We start from the raw sequence: 20,094 nt of genomic DNA on the forward strand, positions 1-20,094 counted from the left end.
AGCTTATAGTTTTCCACTAACATATGAGCTTATAATACATACAATATATATAGTTTCTTTAGTCTATGGTTCCGACCTCGTTCCCTTTTCGATCCCCCTCCTCCTTTCTGTTCCCGTTCCCCGTTCCCGTTCCCGGTAACTTTGCTAGTATCTTAAGCACATGCTGACAAGGTTAGATTGCCCAGCGAAGTGTATAGACACCTGTTAACAAAACACCTATGCTAAGAAAGTTATCCAATGAAAAAACTTAACTTAATGTACCCAATCTGGACATGCAGGTTCTGCAAATATGCACACAATGGTGCCAATATGAAACCATGTAGGCTTTTTGGAAATAGGTTTAACATGTCCACTTGGCACACAGACGCAATGTGCATTTGACACAATATCAAATACTCGTGCAAAATTTCTCCCTTCACATACATGAGGTGCAACCAAAAACAATGCAACTTTTAACTTTTCCAAAATACGGATGAGAGGCTTAGAACTAAGGTGCTAGTTACGGTTGACAATGTGTTGGTTCAAGGGCAGGAAACATAGGCAATGAAGGGGGCATAGGATTGCGACACAATGCTATTCGGCTGATTGTGGACACCCGCAACCCTCCATGCTATGTATTTATCTATGAGAATTCTTGGCTAGAGGCAGAGGCATGGCGTGCTAACATGGGACCTAGACTCTTGCTAGAAAATTAGCCTTTTTCACTGGATCATCGTAGCCTCGCAGTTTCTGGGATGCAGATTATTTGCTGTCAAAAATTGCTGATGCAGCAGCAGCCTCTATTTACTAGTTCGATTGGTAAGTTTTTTGTAGTGGTACTTTACTCTATGTACATTGGTTTGATTGGTAAGATTTTTGCAGCATCTTAGCTTACAAACACCATTGTTTTTCTATTGGAATGATTGAAAACCTTGAATTATGATTAAGTGGTGATAAGAAACTATGATTAACTCTGTTGATTAATTTTTCTGGTAAATCTTTGATTTCACATTCGTACCATAATTCCATTTTAATCCTTTAATAATTCCATATTGGCTCAATAAGTCTTTGCACCTGCTCAAGTTTCATGTAATGGTACTTTGTGCAAGTATGCTGGCTTATCAGACAAGGCTTCCACAATTATTCCAGTGGCAGTGATTCTATATTCTTATTTAAATGTTTTGTTCAATCCAAGGTTGTTCATGTGGTGATACAGTCTATGCACTAATCTTTTCACATTTTTCATATGATAGCTGAGCAAATTTTTGGTGAGGGAAGACCAATGTTACATCTTCCAGCTCCCTCAAAAACATCGTGAGTTCTTGGTTTTTTGCATGTTTCCAAAATTTGGATTGTTGAGACTAATTTAATGAGGTAGAATTGCATATTCCCCTTTTCAATTGATATGTAAAAACTCTTTTGAAGTTTAGTGGTGTGGATGTCTGATTAACTACTTCTTGGCTTTCTTAAGACATTGTGACTCGTTTCTCTATCGAGCATTGTTGATATAAGGACAATTATTGTGTTGTTTTTCAGATTTCCTGGTCCTACGCTCCTTGAATCAAAGGGAGGGGTAAATAATGTTTTCAACAAGCGGGCTTGTTTGACAGTCCAGTCAGGGGCAAAAAATGGAGCAGCCACTGATAGTTCTTCTGAAGATAGCAACACCAATCTTTTCTCAAATTCTGGGTTTGCTAGAGGATCTTTTCAAAAGGATTCATCAGCTGCTGCAAATTCTGCAGAAACAGCTTTTGGAGTTTCAGCAGCAAGGACAACACAACAGCTACCTCAATTTTACCCTAATGCAACGGATGGTGATTTTGATCAGTCTTCACACGGCTCTCGCTCTAAAGAGGGGGAAGGTCCTTCTCGGAATGGGAAGGCAAGTTATGTTTTCACTTTTTTGGAAAGAATTATAAGAATTGCTTTTCAGTTCAAGATGAGTTATAGTAATATAAGCATTTGATGAAGGCCTCTTGATTTCTGTTCCTATCTTTATTAGTATCCAGGACCTGGCCCATATAAAGAACAAGCAACCTCAAGATTTGATGGTTCACTCCTGCAAGAAAATGGACATTACAACCTAGTTCGAAGTGAAAAGAGTCAATGATGCTACTTTTGATCTATATATATCACTTTGAAATCAAGAACACAAGAAAGACAATAGATAAGGAGTGAAACCAGAGAATGGAGAATAGGGAAAGTGTGGATTTTAAGAGATGAGCTATGCCAACCACACTCTACCTTGTGTGAAGGCTACCTTAACCATTGTTGTTGTGTGGGATGTTCTACTGCCACCTACAATTAGCTTACGTGGTAGCAGGTTTTTTTTTGTTCTTTCTGGTTACTTTACTTTCTTGTCCTCTTGTTTTGTTTTGTGAAATAGGCTGGTACTCCAAAGACGGTAGAGAATTGCATAGACTTTAAACAACACTTTACTTAAAGAGGACACCTGCAAGAGGCAAGTTTCCCCCCTGAGATGTGTGGCCCCAACTTCCAAGGGATGCAACCATGGGGGTGTTTCTTTATTATAATGATGCCTCTGCAAGACAGTACAACTGCTCGTGGCTCGGAGAGACCTCTCAGATTTTGAGTTCAGCTGGCACATACATCACACTTTTTTTTCCCCCCGAGAAAAAGATCCTTCCATTAGTTAATAAAAACTGCCCATAGGGCTACAAACCACCTCTACTAGGAGGGTGGCATGAAGAGCATGGGGAGACTCTCCCAGTGGGTAAACAAAATATGTACAATGAGGCTAAATCACAAGATGGGAGGAGGGAAAAGCCACACAGGTGGCCGATAGTGCCATCTGGGCGCATCCTGGTCCAAGGTGAAGAAGGGCCCTTGGCGCCAGAGAGGCAGGAAGGCCTCTCTGTGCTCCCTCATGCGGTCGGAGCTGCCTTGAAGTCTCTCGAATTGACCCTTGAGAGTATGGATCAGCTCCAGCCAAAAGTCACAAACAGTCTCTGTTAGTGGGACAGGGCGAGCCTCAAAGATGCGGAAGCAATGGGCCCCCCAAATGAACCAGAGTGTCATACCACAGACGAGCTCCCAACACACCTCTCTCTCACTACACCACTCCTCGGGGGTAAGCTCTATAGTAGGCTGAAGTGTAGGCCGAACCCCCCTGGATCACTATCATCGTGCTGATGGATGATAACTCAAATGGTAGTGCCGGGCCCGTGAGGGTGGACTAGGTAGTAGCATCCCAAGTGTATTGTCGCGCTGTGGAAAGAGCTGGCATGAGCTGAAGAACCTGAAGCCAAACCTGCTGTGCCATGGGGCAGTCCCACAGACAGTGACGCTGACTCTCCAAAGGATGGTTGCAAGCTGCACAAGCTGCCGAGAGGCTACTATGTACCAGCCAACTTCTTATTGCTGTAGCTCTATGTGCAACTAGCCACTGGAACAAAGTGACTCGCCTCGGCTGTCTAGAGTCCCACAACCTCTCCCAAAAGCCTGACAAGAACTCAGCTGTGAGACCCTCCTCTTGCCAATGAAAGGGATCCCAAGGTGGTTGGCTGAAGAGACGGGGTCTCTCCAAAACCACTCTCTAGAGTCTCACAACCTCTCCCAAAAGCCTGACAAGAACTCAGCTGTGAGACCCTCCTCCTGTCAATGAAGTGCTGCAGCAGGACGACCCTCTCTCTGTGTTGCCAGTATGTGTCGCCCCAGTCGAACAGTGTACTGAAAGAAAGGGATCCCAGGGCAATCGGCTGAAGAGAAGGGGTCTCTCCAAAACCACTCTCTAGGGTCCCACTACACTCGTGCCAGAGGGCAGCTCTCCCAAGCCCAAAGCCTCCAGTGGCTTGTCTCAAGGTCTGCTGGGTTAGGATTTGTGACACAGGTCCTCCCACAATGCCCACTACTCGTATCCTCTAAAAATAGCACTTTGCAACCTGTGGAGCCTCTACTGAGACTGTGTGTAGTCGACCCTCGCCCTGGATCTCGAAGAACATGGCGGGTAGTGACTCCGAGTAGGACCGAATTGCAATGAGGACCTCCAGTCGCTTGAAGGCCCCCATCCATCTGGGAGCTACTGACTCTAGAGGGGTGAGCCACTCAAGTGGTAAAGCCTCTGTAATGTCTTGGCACATGCTCTGCACCCCTCTCATGCCCTGCAGCAGCTGGTGGCTCTGTACCTCCTTTGGCAAACCTGAAAACTGAAGCCAGCTAGCTGCTTGCGGGTTGGGCCCTCTGCCCTGGGACCCCAAGAAACATGAGGCCTACTACCAACCAAGTGTCCTCTTTGTGTGCAAACCATGGGGTTCCAAACAAGGGGCTTCCTCGAGTGCTCCTCTGTGCAAGTGGGCTAGTGCTACTCCAGGTCACTCCGTAGCTGCTCCCAAGAGCGGAGCAGGCTCACAACAAAACGATCCTCAAGTCTCCTGCTCAGACCAACTCTGCGCATCTCTGTAAAGATCCACCTGATGGAAGGGTACCAAGGCTTCCTGCATGAGGCACTCTAGCTCTAAGCCGCGGAAGCAACAACTTCTTCCAAGGCTCCGCCCTTGGAAGCAGGTCTCTGACAAACTTCCCAAGGAGGGCTGTGCTCTGCTGTGCTGGGTTTATGATCCTCAACCCCACCCTGAGAACATGGTAGACTGATGACATGCCAGGCTAGTTTGGCTCGGGCTAACTGAGTGTCGCGCCCTGACCACATAAAATTCCTGATCAACCTCTCTAGCTGACTGACATAGGAGCTCGAGAAGATCTTGCAAGATGTAATGTACCACATAGTAGCCAACAACACTTGGTTGGCCACTACAACTCTGCCTGCCAAAGAGAGCCGTGCCGAACTCCAGTGTAGCAACTTCCTCCTGATGGCCAGGAGGAGGGGGGCAATCTGCTGCTCACGAGACAAGTCTAGGCCAACCTGGTACCCAAGTAGCGAACTGCAGTCCGTGGGGGAACCCGTCTGGAACCCTCACCTGGTGACCAATCAGGCGTAGGAGCACTGCCAACCCAAAAGCATCTGTCTTCCTCCAATTGATCAGTGCACCTGACGCACAACAGAACACCTCAAGAGCCTGCTCACATTTGTGCGGATTGGTCTCTTGGCCCTCCAAGTACAAGGTTGAGTCGACAACAAACTCAACGTCAAGAAGCTGATTTGTCCTAATAGGGAGCTCAAGACCACACAGGCCAACCTGCTAAGAAGTCAAGAATCTGCTCATCACCTCAGCATAGAACAGAAAAAGGAAGGAGACAAGAGGGCAACCTTGTCTGACCGAAAGCGGAAGCGCTCCCCTCATCCCCTTGCCAAAAGCACCTGACTGTGCGCACACCTGTAGAGAGCCGACACACCTGTGATCCAAGCATCTATGAAACCCATCCTACGTAGAGTGCCCTCCAGGAAGTCCCAGTCAACTCTGTCGTATGCCTTCTCAAAGTCGAGAAGGAGTATCACCAAGTCCTCTCCCCGAAGATGCACGAGGGCAGACGCCTCCCAAAAAGTGAAGATGTTGTCAAGGATACTATGCTCCTTGACAAAACCTTTCTGAGTCCCATGTATAATGCTCTCTAGTAGTGGCTGAATTCTTAAACTCAAAGCCTTTGCTAGAATTTTGTAGGACGAGTTGAGGATGGTAATGGGTCGCCATTGTGGAATCTCATCCAAGGATCCTCCCTCCTTGGGAATCAGGTAGATCAAGCCCTCACTCATGTTGTCAGGCATCTCGCCAGTGCGCTGCGGAGATCTGAACCAAGCAAGTCCGAGTACTCCAAGAAAAAGCTGGGAGTCAAACTATCCTCCCCTGAACAACTACCACGGGGGAGTGCTTTGAGGGCCTCATGGAGCTCCTCTAGTTGTAGGGGAAGCTCAAGTCTCTGTAGCATCTCCTCGGTAACAAGGCAAGGAATCTGTGCTCAAACTTGCTCTCTACATGCATCCTGGTGCTCTGACTGTGGCTCAGCTGACAACAGATCGCGGTAGAAATCGGTAGCAACTGCACGCAAATCCTCAGGCTCTGAAGCAACTGACCTGTCAAGTCTCCTCAAGTGACAAACACTGGTGTGTGTATGGCGTGGCCCCACTGTCTCAAAGAACTCGCCAAAAACTCTGTCACCTACCTGGGTCCACTGAGATGCCTGTCGATGGAAGGCAAACTCATGGCGCCGCTCCTCAATGCTAGTCAGCTCCTGCCTAGCCTGCTGCAATTGCTCCTCCAACCATGGACTGTGTGGATGCTGCTCTTGCATCCTTTGTAGGGAAGCAATGCCTCGTCGAAGACGCTTCTCCTCCTCTCTGGCTACAGCCAAGCGAGCTGCAGACTCCTGAAGGAAGAAGCGACTAAGCTCCGCCAAGCCAGAGGCCACTCTACCAACAGGGGTGTCTTGCTTGTCTAAAATCTGTTTAAAGTGCCTCCATTTGCTCTCTATGCTCTGGATCTAGCAAGATCCTCTCAGGGATGCGTAGCATGGCACCCCCCCCCCCCCCCCTCTATCTGTCTGTCACCGTGTGAATCACTGATGCGTGGTCGGAAAAAGTAGTCCCTGCCGGGATGCAAATAGATCCCCCCATGTCACAAATGTGGTCATTGGCGTAGAAGCGATCTACCCATAAGACAACCCTGAACCTGCATATTAATCCAATGAGCTATGCCTGGCACAATAATACCTCTGCCCACCATGGCCTGCTGCCAAGAATCCACAATAGTAATACATACCCCTCCTTGGATACCTCCAAGTCCAAATGCAACTGACCAAAACGTCTCATAGTGACCACGCAAAATCTGACCACATCGTCCAATGCGGCTCTCACACAGATGATGCTCCTTTAGCATAAGAATGTCAACCTCACCACCCACAAGGCATCATTGAAGCTCGTGACGCAACGGACCCCTCTGACACTGAAACTGGGGCCCTCCCAATCCTTGCACATTCCATGAGACAATCCTCATGGAGTCAGTGAGAAAAAACAGATGCTGCAATAGCAGCCAGCAATAGCAAGCCAACCTCGCTATCTTTCAGGCCAGTTGGGATGGAGAGTAATCCACATGCGAGCGACCTCTAGACAAGCGCGTGTGAAATGACTGTACCACCCAAGCCCAGGTCGAGCGTGCAACGTAGGGCTATATCCTCTGTCCAGGAATCCTCATGTACAAATACATAGCAAGGGGGGCTCTGAGTGTCAGCAAACAAATGAATGCACCACAATGTGCCTGCAACCTGCCGCATCTGGTGGTGTCACACTGAACTTGGCTAAAGGCCAAAGAGTCTGTACTAGATCTGTCACCCCTAAGTCCCCTGTGTGGTGTGAGAACTCAGTGGCCTGGACCTAGAGCCACTCAAGAACTGTGTGCAGGGTCCACTCTGTAGGATCCATACCGCACAATGGAAAGGAGAAGCCTACCGCTGTGTCCAGAGCCTTAGTGCCCCGAGTTGCTAGAAAGAGGACGTGGACTAGAAAGCAAGCCTCCTTCAGGTCGGGAGAAGGATCACCTAGAAAACATGTGAAGCTGTAGTTGAAGAAGCCCCATCCTCTGCGAATGTCAAAGCTGGTCAAACCCCGAGGGACTGTTGCAACAGGAGAAGTTTGAACCAGAAGAGGCGGCCTCACATGGGGCTGTCCCTCCCGAGCCATGCGGCTCGTAGCAAAAGCACCACCTAGAGATCGCCTCGCTGCAGATGAGTGTCCAGACCCAGCGTCTAAGGAGAATGTGGGATGGGTCGGGAGATGAGGTTGAGGGCCCCACCAGGGAGAGAGGAGCGCGAGGTGGGGGTGAGGGTGGAGGCAGAACGGTGGCGTTTGTGGGTAGCGGTGGAGGTGGCGGAGCTGAGACGAAGGGAGCCTCCTCAGGGGGGTCTTGTTGAAGGGGGTCAAAACGGTTCCCCATCAGAACCCAATGTTGCTGAGCTCCAGGAGTCGGCCACCATGGGGAGCCTCCTCAGGGGGGTCTTGTTGAAGGGGGTCAAAACAGTTCCCTGTCAGAACACAATGGTGCTGAGCTCTAGGGGTCGGCCACCATGGGGAGCAGTGTGGCGAGCTCGTCCGTGTCGGTCGCGGCCAGGCACTTGCTGCGAACCGTCAATTGCCTGATCGTTGGCCTCTGTCGAGGTACCAGCATGTGTACCAGCATGTGTGTCCTGGGTAGCTGTCTGCTGGGCATGCTCAGCCTTGGGAGGTTGCACATGCGCTTTGGGTCGGGTTCTCCTGCGAGGACAGGCCTTTGCTAAGTGGCCCATCTGTCTTCTAATGAAGGCGGAATGGTGGCGTTTGCGGGTGGCGGCGAAGCTGAGGCGAATGGAGCCTCCTCAAGGGGGTCTTGTTGAAGGGGGTCAAAACGGTTCCTTGCATAGCCTCTAATGCTTTTTATAAGGCAATTGACTCCAAATATAAATATTGTAAATGTGCATTGAGCCAAAGGGCACTGGATAGGGAGGCATCTTCAAGCATAACACAAACTATGAATGGGATAGGGTGATTGGTTTTAGTGTTACAGTTCTTTATGGGAGCCATTAATGTAATGGGATAGGGTGATGGATTTTAGGGTACAGTTCTTCATGTGAGCCATTAATGTTTGGGGTTTCTCTCGGTAGCAACCGTACGGTCAGTTGCTTTTCTCTTATCATTTTAAACATATTTTGCTAGATTGCTCTTCTCTCATCTTCTAGCCAAATTTTGTGAGAGTTGCTTTTTGGTCCAACCCCTAGTTTTGCACCACTTTTGCGGTACTTTTGGGCAATGCTTCATCTTTTTGCTTCAACTTGAATCTTGGAGGTGTGCTTAATCTTCTTTGTTTGATTTTGAAGAGTCCGTGAAGGCCTTTACCGGGTCCGTTAGGGTCACTTTATTCGAGTCCCCCACAGTGCAGAGCAGCAACAGGAGTGTTAGCACACATAGAGGGTGCTTTGAAGGCTGACTCCCAAATCGTGCTGTGCTATCAGATGGAAGAGATACTGACATGGATGCTGAGTGTGGCAGTCAGGACCACAACTCTCTTGTGTAGGAACATTCTAGCTTCAAATGTCGAATTCTTTCCATTCTATCTCTCTTTCAGTCACCTCAATTATTTGGAGTTTTTTATTGCAGTTATTGTCGTGCACTGTCTTCACCACCTTCTGTCTGAGTAGAGTCTGGTCACATATAGAGTTGTCAACCATGTTGACTGCCTCTAATTGCAGAATTGCTTAAATTTGTAAGTTATTGGCCCTGTTCCTTGGCTTTATGTAGCCACAATCTTGAAATCCGTTTTCCTACACACCAACATTGACCAATCTCTAAGTAATGACAGTTTTGCACTTTTATTAAAATATAGACTACTTTTCAGTGGAGCATTGTGTTTGTTTGTATTTGAGGATTATGAATGGACAAATTGAAGTTAAGTCCACACAAATGCTTTTTATAAATGCAAGTGCTTTTAAAGCTCAAGCAGGACATGCAAATGCAAGGCTTTGGGTGGCAACCAAGATTGAAAACTAACTATACATAATGGTCAAATGTCCTAGACCTGAAACAGTAGGATATGATACATTATCACCAATAATATGCTGAAAATTATTAGTTGATTAGATTGTGAACAGGTGCTTGTTTGAACTGCTATCTTTGTGCCTTTTGTATGGGCACATGTGTCAGTTATTTGGCGTGTTTTGTTGCGCAATCACCATAAAGCCCAGTAAATCTATTTACAGTAGCTAAACAAACAAAGATGCTTGTGAACTTGTACATACTCATGTGATGGGATGCACGTGGAAACACAAGCACACTGCTCTTTACTAACTAGTTATTCTTTTTTTGTCTTCCAGGTCTCGAATTGGCGGAATCTTGCAAACTTAAATCATTGGGTGATTCAAGACTATTACAAGTTAGTAAGCAGGGTCAATGCATTGGAGATGAGGATGCAAAGGCTTACAGATGAACAGGTATTTTTCTCCTACCTGAGAAGCAGCAAAATGTTTCCTACTTTTTGTCATCTTCTTCAGGGAGTAGCGATTGATAACAATCTTCTCCTCCCTTTATCATTGCGAGGGCGTCTTTTCTTTTCGCAACAGTTTGAGTCCATTGATATGGTTTATACCACTTTTCCAAATTGTACCTCTTTGTTTTCGGTTTTATTTTTTGTACCCACAGACATACCTCACATCTGACAAGACTTGTTATTACTTTTCTCATAGGTCATTTTTCCTCGTAACTTAGTTTTTCCAATTTTCCCCTCATTGTTGAGGACGACCTGAGACCAGTGGTGCTTGGGTCATTGTACCTCTGACATTGTTTATAGTTATATTTTTTGTACCCACAGACATACCTCACATCTGATAAGACTTGTTATTACTTTTCATTTCCTAGTTCATGTTTTCCTGTAATTTTGCTTTTCCAATTTTCCCCTCATTGTTTGGAGGGATAGAATTCTCTCTTCCATCAGTGAGGACGACGTGGGACCAACGGTGCTTGGGTCGCTTTCTACTTGAGATGTACCAGCACTAAGAGCATCTGTTACTGGAGAAGGAGAGACCGTATCAGACAGACTAGTTTTTTCACCCTACATAGATGACATCTCACCAGGGTGCTAAAGCACCGCAGGGAGTCAACATTGCTAGAGCATTGGAGATCAGAGCGTGTAAACGATAGAGAGCCCTTGGTACAAACCATCACAATGCAATCACGTCGCGTCAATCTGCAAGTTCTGTGTGTGAAGTGATGCACCAGAGGGTTTCTTTAATAGGGCCAAGGGACTTGCAACAATAGCAGGTCCTCAATAAGCAAGGGCTCTCCAAAAATAGCTTCCTCGTCTGCTTTTTTCCCCAAAAGAAAGAAGAAAAGCACTTTTTTAATGCTATTTTAGATCTAGTTTTAAAGAGAGAAAACTGGTTTTGAGAGAGAAAATTGCGAATTCTAGAGGGAAAATATTCTCTAGAGAGAGAAAATCAGAAATTCAGGATAATAGAATGAAATGAAATGATATATTAACGTCTACAAAAGGCCAAAATGACCTATGAGACCAAACTGATTACAATGGTGAGTCTAGTACCAAGTCTGGGTACAAACAAAGAAAACTACAAACTAGAAACTGAGATAGGAGTGCTACCGACTCCTATGGGTAGCTGGTAAGCTGAGCAATGCTATCATGCCACAAAGGTACAAATTTGGGATAAGTGTCACCATGATACAATACAGCAGTAGCATGAAGCCTATCTTGATCGACACTCCGGGTGTCGTGCTAGAATCCTGTGGATCCTCTACCGCAATCTCCGCGGGTGTTGCGTGGCTCCCCTCCTCAGTCGTGGTCGTCTCGATCTCCCCAACTCTATAGCTCAATCAATGAGAGTACCGCTGGTGTGTGTATGGGTGGGAATCCAGCTCTGTGATGGTGGTGTCCCCTCTACCTCTGTGGTACTCGGACTGAAGAAATCTGAGATGCGTCTCTGGGACTGTCTCTGTCTATGCCCTCTCAATAGAGAGTCTCTATGTCTCTGTATCTCAAGTAGAAATAATCCGAGACATCTCTGATCCTGATATCTGATGACTCTATTTAACGAGTCAAAACCATCTCTCAATAAACAGTGAAAGCGTCCCCGTATCTCATAGTAGACTGTGCAGTGACATATGTAGTGAAACTCTGTCTCTGGCTCTGCATAGCATAACTGACATATCCTACTGTCTGCTGGTATGCCTCTGAATCTACCTGTCTCAATCCCAAGCTGGTGTGAAGATGTGCGAATCTGGCCTATGGCACATCGTAACCCATGAGATAGATGTGTGTCCATGTAGCTGGGCCGTGTGACAAATCCGTTTGTCGTGAGTTGGAGAAGATGCTCTCTATAGAAAGCCCTCTTCGTACCCAACTCCCGTGATGGCTCTATCCATATCCTCCTAGTATCAAGCTGGATAAGATCGTGCCGAATGAGTCTTGTAATCTCCATCCGTGTAAGAGCCAAAGATGGTGCATCAAGAGAATACTGGAAAGGGGGAAGCCTGTCCATGCTGAAACCATGCCTCTGAAACCATGAGCTCATCTGTGCATACCAACATGATGTATCTTCCTGTAATGCCAGCTGTCTGGATGACTCAAGAGCAAGCCTAGCATATCTGTCCCTAGTGGTGTCCCATAAGCTGTGTACAAATGATAATGATCTGGTAAGTGCCTCAATCTCCATAGGTGGGGCAGCCAGCTAGGTGGAACTGAGGCCTTGGCTCTAATCAGCCTAGGAATCATAGATACCAAGGGCCTCTCCATATTACTCCATCTAGCACTGTCAACAGACGGTCCCCAAACCTGAACCCCGTAGTGCATAACTAAAGCGACGAAGTGTCGAAAAGCCAGAGCTTTGTTCGAGGTTCCTGGAACTGAACCTGCGAACAAATCCTCTCTAAACCGCCTAGGGCTGCATAGGCACGAGTCAATCTAGTGTCTGCTGCCACTTTCAGTGTGAACCTCGGTCCACTAAAGACCACCCCAAGATATGTGTATGCATCAGTGTACTCCATACTGTCTTGACCATATGTGAATTTAGGTGCTGATCTCCTGACCCACTGTGTCGTGGTATTAAATACCATGACCTTGGTTTTACCAAGGTTGACAGACAATCCACTATCCCCTGCAAAACTATGCAATGCATTCAAATGTCTCTGCATACCCTCTGGTGAGTCTGATATCAGCACGATATCGTCAGCATACAATAAAAAAAGGATCCATGTCCCTGTAAGCTGAGCACCTCTATCTCCTCCTCTGTCAATATAATCAGAGACCTCATCAACATACATACCAAATAGAATAGAGGACAATGGGCATCCCTGTTTCACTTCGATAGTGGAGTGAACTATGTCAGATATCCCCTTTGGTGTGCGTACACGACTCATCACTGAATTGTACAATGCCATAATCCCCCATATTAGCTCTGTGGGTACGCCCAATTCCATAAGTTGGCGCATCAATCTGGCCCTCGGTACTGTGTCAAAAGGTTTGCGGAAGTCCACAAAGCTGCAATATATCCGTGAACCATATGCTCGACCCTCGTCAATGATAGCTTTGAGTGTAAAGACATGATCAGTGTGGAGAAACCCCTCCTGAAACTAGCCTATCCAGGTGCCCGAAGAGATAGAAAGCCAATGCACGTAGAGGATTCCGGCATTGACGAAGAGATTGGCATGGACTCCTTCTCTAGAGAGAGAGAAATGAAATGAAATGTTATATTAACGTCTTCAAAAGGCCATAATGACCTATGAGACTCGAAAGTTACAACGTGGTGGATCTGATAAAGTCAAAGTAACAAAATAACCTAACAACAGTACAAAACAAAGATATATACTATGGGGTCCTAAGTTGATCGATGTGCGCCAAGCAAAAAACTAAGCAAAAAATGGGCGGCTTGTTGGGATAGCTGAATCACAAGAGATCTAGCATCGGTCGTTGGCGAATCTCATCACAGAGAGAGAGAGAGAGAGAGAGAGAGAGAGAGAGAGAGAGAGAGAGAGAGAGAGAGAGAGAGAAATGTTATATTATGAAATGATATATTAACGTCTTCAAAAGGCCAAAGTGACCTATGAGACGAGAAAGTTACAATGTGGTGGATCTGATACAAAGTTAGAGTAACAAGATGACAAAATGATAGAATGACAAAATGACAGAATAAAATACTATGGAATCCTAAACTGCTAGGTGTGGACTAAGCAGCTAAATAGCTAGCTGGGATAGCTAGATCACAGGAGATCCAGCATCGGTCGTTGGCGGATCTCATCAATCTCCTCCATGGTCAGTAGTCTGACCGGGCATCGTGCATGACGAGCCAAAGTGACCCGAATCCTCTGATGCAGCCTCCGTCGATGCTGTGTAGTCCTCCGCAGTCGTGGGCGTCTAGATCTCCCAGCTCAGTCGCTCGGTCGATCAGTATGCCTCTGGTGTAAAGCGACGGACTCTGCTGTGGTAGTAACTCCTCCGGGTGTCCATTGGCAGCTCTATAGAAGTCTGTGATCTGTCTCTGAGACTGGCTAGCCTCTCCTCTCATCAGGCTCTCTCTGTGTCTGCGCAGCTTGAGCGAAAACAAACCCAGGCATCTCTGATCCTTGTACCGCATGACTCTAGATAATGGTCCAAAGCCCTCTCTAAACAAGCAATGGAAGCGGCCTCGTATCTCGTAGTAGACGGGGCAGTGGCATGTGTAGTGCAACTCTGTCTCAGGCTCGATGTCACACAGGGGGCATGTCTTGGCCTCTGCTGGTACTCCGCTGTATCTCCCAGTCTTGATCCGCAGTTGGTGTGAAGATGTGCGTATCTGGCCAATAGCACATCGTATCCCATGAGACAAGTGGGTGTCCATGTATCTTGGCCTCATCACAAAACCATCCTCGGTAAGCTGGAGGAGATGCTCTCTATAGAAAGCCATCTTCGTGCCTAGCTCCTGTGCTGGCTGTATCCATGTCCTCTTGGTGTCTAGCTGAGTCAAGTCCTGGCGAATGAGCCTGGTGATCTCGGACTGTGTAAGAGTCAGAGAGGGCGCATCCAATGAGTACTGGAACGGGGGCAATTTGTCTATGCTGAACCCATGCGCCTGAAACCATGATGTCATCTCCCCGTACCAGCATGCTGAATCTCCCTGCATGGCTAACTGTCGAGAGGACTCAAGTGCAAGGCGTGCATATCTGTCTCTGGGAAGTTCCCACATGCGGTGTATGAAGGAAACAGATCTGGTGACCCCCTCAACCACCAGTGGGGGGGCAGCTAGCTCTGCCCGTACAGTAGCGCGTGGTACTGAAGCCTTGGCTCTAATGAGCCGCAAGATCATAGAGACGAGAGGCTTCTCCATGTCCCCCCATCCATCATTGTGGCCTGTCCTCCCGTGGTGATCCGGTGAAGGTCCCCAAATCTCAGCTCCATAAAGCAATGCAAAAGCCACCGAAGTGTCAAAGAGCCAGAGCTTCGTCCGAGGCTCCTGAAACTGAACCTGTGAACACATCCTTTCCAATCTACCCAATGCTGCATGGGCTCTGGTCAATCTAGTCTCTGCTGCCCTCCTCAATGAAAATGCTGGCCCACTAAAAACCACTTTAAGGTAAGTGTAAGCATCTGTATACTCCACCTTCTCCTGGCCGTATGTGAAGGCGGGTGCTGACCTCGTGATCCACTGTGGGGTGATATTAAATACCATGACCTTGGTTTTACCAAGGTTGACGGACAAACCACTCTCCTGGGCAAACCTATGCAAAGCATCCAAGTGACGTTGCATCCCCTCCTGAGAGTCGGAGATAAACACAATATCATCAGCATATAACAATAGTGGAATCCATGTCCTTGCCAGCTGTGCACTTCTATCACCATCTCTCTCAATGTAATCAGAAACCTCATCTACAAACATACCAAATAGAGTAGGAGAGAGCGGGCAGCCCTGCATCACCCCAATAGTGGAGTAAACCGGTGTGGATAGACCCTCTGAGGTGCGTACATGCCCCACTACTGACCTGTATAATGCCATGACCCCCCAAATGAGCTCTTTGGGTACTCCCATCTGCGGAAGTCTGCGCATCAATCTAGCTTTGGGCACCGTGTCAAATGCTTTGCGGAAATTCACAAAGCTGCAATAGATCCGTCTCCCACGCGATCTGCCCTCCTCAACGATGGCTCTGCGTGTCAAGATATGGTCAAGAGTAGAAAAACCCCTCCTGAAACCTGCTTGCCCGGCTGCGCGTATCCCCTCCCTTTCTGCCCATCTACTCAGCTGCTGCTCATGAATAGATGCGTACAACCGTGCCAATGTGTGTCCAATCATGATAGTGCGATAGTTCCCAGGCTCCATAGGGTCTCCCGACTTGAAGATAGGTAATATAGTAGATAGGCTCCAAGTATCAAGCAAGCCCTCATACATGGCATGGTTAAACATAACTGCTAGAAGCTCTGCTAGTAAATCTCTGGCATGCGTGAAATGCTCAGCCACTAAGCCATCATGATCATATGCTCTCCCAGTCCTCATCCTGTCAATGGCCTTCCTTACCATCTCAGCGGTGAAAAAATCACATGTGTGTGGGCATGGATTGGGGAGGTCCGGAAGGGGGGGGCTGCTCAGGAACTGTGTACAAAGATGATGCATGCTGGCCCCAAGCCTCTATAGAAGTGATGGCAAGGGGGGGGGGGGGGCGGGGAGTGCTCATGAAAGAGCCTCCATGCCTCACGTTAGTCCTGACTCAAGAATAGCCGGTGTAGATCCTGCTCTAGGCGAGCCAAAAATGCCCTCTTCTTCCACCTCACTAGGCGACGCAAGTCAATCTGTGACTGCCTGTGAGTGATGTCCCCCAAAAGCACCTCCCTATGAAGTCTAGCTCTAGTGTCTCGGCATTCCTCATCATATCAGCTGTTCTGGGGCATGCTCCCCGAACGATGTCTCTGCTCAGGCTGGGTATGTGGGTATGCCTCTACTGTTGCATCATGTAGTGTCTGTGTCAGTAGGTAGTAAGCTCCTCCAGAGGTCGCCCTGGCTCCTCTGTGCACAGGCATATGTAGATCCCATCTATGTATATAGAGTCCGTCTCCCGCGTGAAGGTGTAGCGAGTAGGGGCTGCTGCCCCTAGCCTGTGTGCTACACTAAACTGAAAAGGAATGGTCAGCGACACAAGAGCATGATCCACTGCCACACCAACAGGACTGGGTCGAACCGTGAGGTCCTGGATACTAGAGATGAGGCTCGGCTGTGCCATGACATAATCCACCGTGCTGGCTCCATGTCTGTGTGGAAAGCATGTAAAACCCCCGGCAGCGAGAAATATCTGTAGGCCATTCAAGATTGCCAATCCATGTGCAGTCCCCATGTCTATCAAGTGTCGTCCATAGTCAGTGTGTTCTCCATCCTGTGATAGTCTGGATAGGCCCGTCTCTGCAACATCCAACTCTCTAAGCACCTCCTCTGAAGTATCATAAAATACTATCTGATGATGGGCAGTCCTAGCATTGAAATCCCCTAGAATGATGATGTCATCATCTCTAGAGAACTCCTATATGTCATCATCCAGAATAGAGAAGGGGGATTGTCCTCTGGGTGGTGCATAAACTGACGTATTCGGGGGAAAGTAGCAAATAGCAATGTAAAGATATCTGCCTGTCTCTGCTCTCAATCTCACGCACATGTACCTAGCTTGCTCATCCCTGTTGGCTATATGTATCAACGGTTGCAACGCATCCTTGAATAACATTGCGACTCCTCCTGCATTGCGACTCCTCCCTCTGTGCTCTGATCGTGTCTCCTGTCTACAGGCTGTCTCCCATCTATATTCACTAATGTCAGGCATAGATTGCCCCTGGGCCTGATGTGTCTCAGAGTAGAAGACGATGTCTCTTCCCGTAAAACTATCCTCAAAAGTACTCACATCAAGGCGCATAGATCCATTACAATTCCAAGTGGCAACTTTGAGTGTGGTTCCATAGGTCTCGCACCGTCATGTGGAGCGCCGCTCTACAATCACCACCCGGCCATCTCTGTAGAAGGCCTTCTTTCCCTTCTCCCTTGCCGCTTGAATCTCTAGCATTACCTCTCTGATATGCGCAAGCTGTGTGAGAGTGAGGTCATCTCCAAGGAATATGCCCGTTTTCTTTAGTGTAGGGCGCTTCTTCAAGAAGTCTTTCTTTGCCTCCATGGATGGGAAACGGATGATTAAAGCTCTCCCTTTTGAAGTCTTCCCGTTGCCTTGTGTCTTCTTCCCTACCCTCCATGCCTTTGTATGAGTAGCCTCACTACCCATCATGTGGAGAAGTTCTTCGACTTCCCCTTCCACATCATCTCGGTCTTTTAGACCGGTTACTCTTATATGCAAGGCTCTAGTTTTCCTTCGCTGCTCTTCTTCTAGGGTCATGTTGATGATTGTAGGAGTGGGGATGTAACCGGCCTGTATGATCCAAAAAGAGCGGTAGACTTTACTTTAAACCTTGATTTAGCTTTCACCCATTATTAGTCGTCTATTTTACTTGTATTTTCAAGACACAACAAAGGGGAGAGGGATACAGGTTGCTAGATTGCACCTGTATGAGTAGACGGACACCAGATTGGCCCCTAACTTAGGCGCCCCTTTCGGTATTTCTTTATTGTTCAAAAGAGGGAATAAACGCTGTGGTTCCTACAAGCTGCCCCGCACAAACTCGGCTGAATTTCCACTGTTCCAGCCCGATTTCGGCAGCATAACTGTACTAGAACCCTTCACGGTCAGTATTCCCACGCATTGACTAACTTTCCCGACGCATACGGGCACTTTGCAAAACCTGGCGAGAATCTGCAGCACGCTGAATTCTCTGTTTTCAGCCCTGAAAATGCTCCAGATCGCCTGTACAGCGGTCCCCTTGCGTCCCCGAACCTCCTGGGGGTATTAGGGTCCGTTTAGGGCCAAAACCCTAAACCTGCAAAAATACACAGCAGGCTGTAATTCACTGTTTCGGGCTCCGTTCCGCGTGCCGGTCGCATCCCTAGCAAGTCCTCGAGCTCCCGCACCTGTAGGGCTACTTGCCCTTTGAATCGGACGAGATTTCTGGCGTGAAACCTCTCCGAATTCACCTGTACCTGCGGGGGGATTAGCCGCTAGCTAATCCAGTACCTGTGCAAGAGGCTCTTGCCTCGGCAATCGCGCATGAACCCACACAACTGTACATTGGTCAAATGAAGAGCCCACTAGAGGGGCATAACATACTGCCAAAGGGGAGAGAGAGGGCAGTGCGTAGCGTGCAGGGCATCACTCCTGGCACCGCACTGTGCATAAAAGGGAAAGCAAGCACTCCATAGCTCTTAACCTGTGACAAAATCTGAAAATGAGGCTCTCTCCTCTTCAAATTCAGCGCCACTTCTTGTTGCATAAGGCAAGTGCACCAGAATGTGCACTTGGCACAATTTTACAAGCATTTTCCCGTTTCGGGGTTGCCGCCTAAAAATATCCCAACCGGTTGCCCAGTTGACTTCACGGCAGAGTAAGAAAATGTTCCCTTTGTCATTCCGGAGGTAATGACGCCAACACATTTTCAGGTCCCAAAATAGCAGTTCCCTAAATTTTAGGAGGATGCTGCCATTGTATCTTTCTAGGTCATCCGACCCTCTTTGTACACTGCGGCCACATCCAAAACTGAAATGTAGCCTCTGTAGCAAAGGATTCCACTTTGGCTAGTCAATGACCCCACTTGGCTAACCATTAGTCCTTGTCCAACCTTAGTGCTCTCTTGCCCTCAGGCCTGGACTCCCTCCTGGACAGTTCCACACTAGCTATGCAATGCAGGGCAGTTAGATTTCCCGAGGGGTGTTTCCAAAAGTGAAAGTAAATAGATAATAAGAAAGAAATCAACAAAAAGGATAGATAGTAGTCACACGCTGGTGACATACCCCCCTCTTGAAATCTCAAACGTCCTCGTTTGCATCTATGTCGTACAAGCTCCTAGTCAAACATTGATGTATTCAACACCTGTCGACACATGTACGACACATACATGCTCATTGTCAACCCTGGTGTATTCAACACCTCGTCGACTCATGTATTGCCTGCGTGTGAACCCTGTCCCAATGACATAGTGGTAGCTTCGCACTCTGCCATTGCTTTGAGTCACTAACTTTCCAATGACAAAATGATAGCTGCACATTTTGCCACTGTCTTATCGTACACGTTGGATCCCGTAACACTTTCGAGCATACCAAACCGACAGTTTAAGAATGCAGTTACACATGTTACTCTTCAATAGAAGCAATCACTGTATCCTTGACAAACTGACAAGAAATACTCACTTCTATAGCACTAACCAAACTTTTGGACATTCCATAAGAGCAATTGCCAAACTGACAATCTGTACAGCTCTAACATTCATGTAACAGGTATTTGATTTGAGCTCACTTTAAATACCATGTACATCATTTGTTTCAGAAGCCATTGTCACATTGACAATCCATGTAGCTTTGAAACTCAAGGGGTCAAGGTAGGTTGCAAATCGAAGGCTTCCAGGTAAAGTGATAACACAGTTGGTGACTCTGCAATGGATAGTTTCTGAACTTTACCAAGTAACGCCTCGCAACCTTGCCTTTCACTTTCCTTTCTTTGTGTGCCAAAATCTGTTCAGGGAGCAAGATCTCGTCAAGTTCCTCGACTTCCGGCTGATCTTCAGCTGGCATATCTTCTGGCACATCACCCACATAGGGTCTGAGAAGACTCACATGAAACGCATTGTG

General features: G+C 47.5%; 1 protein-coding gene across 1 annotated transcript in view; it reads left to right on the forward strand.

Annotated features, from left to right (window-relative positions):
* The first annotated feature begins 432 nt into the window (after nt 1-432).
* LOC147420630 (protein translocase subunit SECA2, chloroplastic-like) overlaps nt 433-20,094 on the forward strand; it is a 130,541-nt gene continuing 110,879 nt past the window's right edge. Inside the window, exons 1-4 of the mRNA XM_086505100.1 lie at nt 433-798; nt 1,233-1,293; nt 1,516-1,861; nt 9,730-9,846. Of these exons, the coding sequence (XP_086361226.1) occupies nt 735-798; nt 1,233-1,293; nt 1,516-1,861; nt 9,730-9,846 (588 nt within the window). The 5' untranslated portion in view covers nt 433-734. The remainder of the gene's footprint in view (nt 799-1,232; nt 1,294-1,515; nt 1,862-9,729; nt 9,847-20,094) is intronic.

Source organism: Adiantum capillus-veneris, chromosome 28 (assembly GCF_014529385.1).
Source record: "Adiantum capillus-veneris isolate H3 chromosome 28, ASM1452938v2, whole genome shotgun sequence".
Lineage (NCBI taxonomy): Eukaryota > Viridiplantae > Streptophyta > Polypodiopsida > Polypodiales > Pteridaceae > Adiantum > Adiantum capillus-veneris.